The sequence below is a fragment of the Acipenser ruthenus genome, chromosome 12 (assembly GCF_902713425.1).
Source record: "Acipenser ruthenus chromosome 12, fAciRut3.2 maternal haplotype, whole genome shotgun sequence".
Taxonomy (NCBI): domain Eukaryota; kingdom Metazoa; phylum Chordata; class Actinopteri; order Acipenseriformes; family Acipenseridae; genus Acipenser; species Acipenser ruthenus.
This window is the reverse complement of record NC_081200.1, coordinates 18,346,546-18,350,501: the sequence shown is the minus strand read 5'-3', so window position 1 is coordinate 18,350,501 and position 3,956 is coordinate 18,346,546. Positions and strand designations below refer to the sequence as shown.

Below are 3,956 nucleotides of genomic sequence, written 5' to 3'. Positions count from 1 at the left end.
AGTAAATTTTTCAGCCATCCCAACACTGCCAGTATTTAATATTGTCTATTTGAAAGTAACACCTAAATGCCTTTATACATACAAGTCTCCAAATTTGTGCTTATTGGACATGTTCAAATTTGACCTCCATTATAGCCAATAGAAAAAAGGCTGAGGACCGAAAAACAGGTGGGGGTCCACCACCACCACCACTCAGAGGCTGAAGAGATCGCCCTCAGTCAAAACAGTGGGCGACCTATTTCTGAAGGCATCTCTGGAGGAAGCTCATCTGACCCAACCACCCCCCCAGGACACAAGGGCCTACATAAGAGGTTAGTTATTCAAATTAATGATATATGTACATTCATCCTTTTGCCAGTGTTAGCTCAGTGACGCCCACCCATCCATTTTAGACAGAACTTGGCACACTGATTTTCTTGTAGTGGTACAATTCTTTGCAATTGACTGCTGTTACTCCTTAAGACATCATAATCTATTTTAAGGTGACTCAAGAGTTATATATTTGAAAAATTGTGATGTGGCCTGCACACTGTTGTAAAAACAAAATTCAAATTAGGTGGGGCACTTTTCTGGGTAATAATTTAACTGTCTAATCTTCTTCATCTTCTACCAGTTACTGATGGTGTAATCTGTCTGGTGGAGCCTTCTGCCATAACAGACCTCCATGCAGTTGTAAGTACTCTTAATACTCCACAGATTTTTCATAATGGGTTAAAGTAGAACACAAAAATTGTTTTCATTACAGGAGGATGATGAAGAAGACACCTTGTCAGCTGCCACTGAGAGGGAAGATACAGAGAGACCTATTGAGGTTCACAACTTAAAAATAACATCTAACAGTTGATGATAGTGTTGTACCATAATAAAACTTGCACATTCTTTTTTCTCTAACAGCGAAAAAGATGCTGGAAATTACAATGAGGAAGAGGGTCCATCCACCTCCACAGCATAACTTACCTCAGTAAGATGTTGTTCAGCATTGGCCCATGACTTACAATGAAACTAAGTAGACCTGGCACTGTGAAATTCAATGTCATTTTTTTGTGTTCCTATAGCTCCCTGTGAAACAGCTATACAAGGTGTACTTAAATAAACAAATTGAAAAATGTAATTTAGAAATGGACCACATAAGGCTGCAGTTGCGAAAGGCAAAACTAGGTGGGTGAGATGCCCACAGGTGGATGATTTTACTTGTTTGAACAACATAAAAAATATTAACTACTGTACTGCATTTGTACTTGCAGGAAATAAAGAAGACTTAATAAAAAGAAAGGCATATTGTCTTTGACAGTGGGGAGGTGATGGGTCAATCAGAAATGAAGGTAGCATATTGTGTCTCTGACTGCTCTTCCATCTCGTGCGTCAGTGGGGTGGTCAGGATCGTTATCAGGATCGTTCACTGGTTGAGTAGGACATTGTTCTCCTCTAATTGTGGCAATGTTGTGGAGAATCGCACATGCCACAATAATGTCACATGCCCTGTCTGGGGTGACCCTGAGCCTACGAAGGCACTGGAACCGGGCCTTGAGCATCCCAATGGTCATCTCTACCCTGGCTCGTGTCCTGCAGTGAGCCAAGTTATAATGTTGCTGTGGGCCGGGATCAGGGTAAGGGGTCAGCAAATAGGGCTGGCAGGGGTACCCTCTGTCACCGAGCAGGTAACCATTGGACTCTCCTATGATAATACGAGGATACAGTTAAAATTTTCAGTTGCAATAGGAGGAAACAAAATATTGATTTATAATAGGATATAGCTATATATATAAACTCACCATGGGCAAATCTAGCGCTCAGTGTACACTCATGAAACATTCGCGAGTCATGCACAGACCCAGGCCACTTTGCTTCCACGTTGCTGATGATGTGGGCTGCATCACATATGATCTTCACAGTGCAGAACAGTAATTAGCTGCAGTAGCTGTATTGTGAAGTATCTTTCATTTGGAATGCTAAAGGCTACTATTTATGCCTACCTGCACATTAATGCTGTGGAAAGACTTCCTATTCACATAATCTCCTTCATTTACTGAAGGAGCTGCGATAGGAATATGAGTGCCATCTATGCAGCCAATCACACCTGGAAACCCTAAAATATATCAAATTAACTGATTAGTGCTTCAAGTCTCAAAGCTTCATACTAAATAAATTAATTATTGCTTAGACTGATACCTGCAATTCTGTGGAATAATTCTTTGATGAGTCTTGTAGGTCTGTGACTTGGGAACACCACAAAAGTGTACAGTAAACGTTTCAGTCCAAGAGTCACATTTCTGACAGCCCAACAGATGGTTGCCTTGGAAATATGCTCAGAGTCACCGATGTTATATAGAAAACTCCCGTTGGCAAAAAAACGAAGTGCAACACAAAGAATTTGTTCCGAACTGAGACCATGTCCACGATGTGTCATATGAACGATATGAGGGCTGAGAATATTGTTCAGATGAATGATCGATTGAGCAGAAAAACGGTAACGTTCAAACAGGTGATCATCAGGGAATGATAAAACATCCAAGCGGGGTCTGATCACCCTCTCCCGACGGAGATTTCTGCGGAGTATTTGTGCTTCAATATCAACTGGCTCTTCAAGAAAAGGACACGCCATGTCTGACACCTCCTTCAGTCTGCAGGCTTCAGCTAAAGAGGAGGAGAAACTCAGGGTTAGTTGAAGAAAACCTGCTAGCGAACAGATTAGCTTCACGGAGTATGTTGCCATAGTAACTGACTCAGAGTTAAGCTGAACTGGCTTCGTGAAACCGAAAACCCAGAGTTTCCTTCAACTCTGAGTCAACTAACTCTGAGTTTTCACTAAACCCGCTTTCTGAAACAGGGCCCAGGTGCGTGCAGTAGTGGTCAAGGTGGGTGATAACAAATAACAGTGACTGTGGTGCTGTTGTTCCGGGTAGTGCTGGCCCAAGGCGACAGCTCCGGAGACGTGTTAGCCATCTAGTGAATTAACAAACAAAATACAATGACTAACAGTGCTACAAACAAACAAAAAACTAACAAATGCTTTTTTGTTTATTTTTGGGAACTCTTCCGGTCCTTCCAGTTCCGTGCATCTCTGAACACAAGTGAAGGAAAAGATTTACAATTCTCTAGCCCCCTTTATGCAATCATGCATGACCCCTTGGTAAACTATTACAGCTGACTCTATTGCCTGCAGCTGCTACCTCGTTTACCTTCCAGGTCAATAAGTTCCTGCAACTGAGCCTTGTCTTTTTCCAGGCTGACTGACTTTCTGACCCAGGAAATGAACTGTCTGGCCAATCTGTCCAAAGCCTTTCCCTTTTGCTACTTAGTGCCCTCACAGGTCGGGAGGGAGATTTAAAACCAGAACTCATATTTCCATCACAGCCCCCTAGGCAGCTCAAGGCCCTGGACAAATGTCCCGGTTGCCCCCTCTTAAATCCGGCCTTGATCTAACCATTTATCTCTTTCTTTTGATTTTTATTCCATATTCATTTACCTGTTCTGAATCTGTGTGAGTTTCCTCATAAAAGTATTCTGCTTGCCTCATTTGTCTTTCTCATTCTTTATTTACTCTATTTTTGCTATTCTTGTTTTTGTATACCTAATTTTTAGGTACCTGTGGCAATGCGCCCCAGCGAGGATGGAGAGTTCGGGTTTACCCAGTGGAAGTGGGTTGTCGAGGATTTGTGGCACACTCTACAACCCGGTTTCTCAGAGACGTCGGATTCAGTGGCCAAGAGTTGCGTCGCACAGTGAAGAACTTATCTGAAGCAGCAGAGAGGAGCAGCAACTGGCTGTGGTTGAGACGGAAAAGATTCTGGCTGGGGACAGGTAAGTAAGCTGGGCTGAGTTGAGTGGGGGACGGAGGGGGGTGATGCTGGGACGCCAGAATCACCGTCGAGCCCTCTTGAGGTGTCGTGGGCTAGTCGACGAAACACTGAGGATGGAAGGTGCCCACTTGAAAACCCCAGAGATGTACCCTACTT

General features: G+C 43.2%; 1 protein-coding gene across 1 annotated transcript; it reads right to left on the bottom strand.

The window, feature by feature from the left end:
* Window positions 1–1,310: 1,310 nt before the first annotated feature.
* LOC117416756 (putative nuclease HARBI1) lies at window positions 1,311–2,825 on the bottom strand. Its single transcript, XM_034924884.2, has 4 exons — window positions 2,170–2,825; window positions 1,974–2,086; window positions 1,773–1,884; window positions 1,311–1,675 (listed from the first exon to the last, which is right to left on the bottom strand). The coding sequence occupies exons 1-4, from the start codon at window positions 2,711–2,713 to the stop codon at window positions 1,311–1,313; spliced, it is 1,134 nt and encodes a 377-aa protein (XP_034780775.2). The 5' UTR covers window positions 2,714–2,825.
* Between the last annotated feature and the right edge of the window lie 1,131 nt (window positions 2,826–3,956).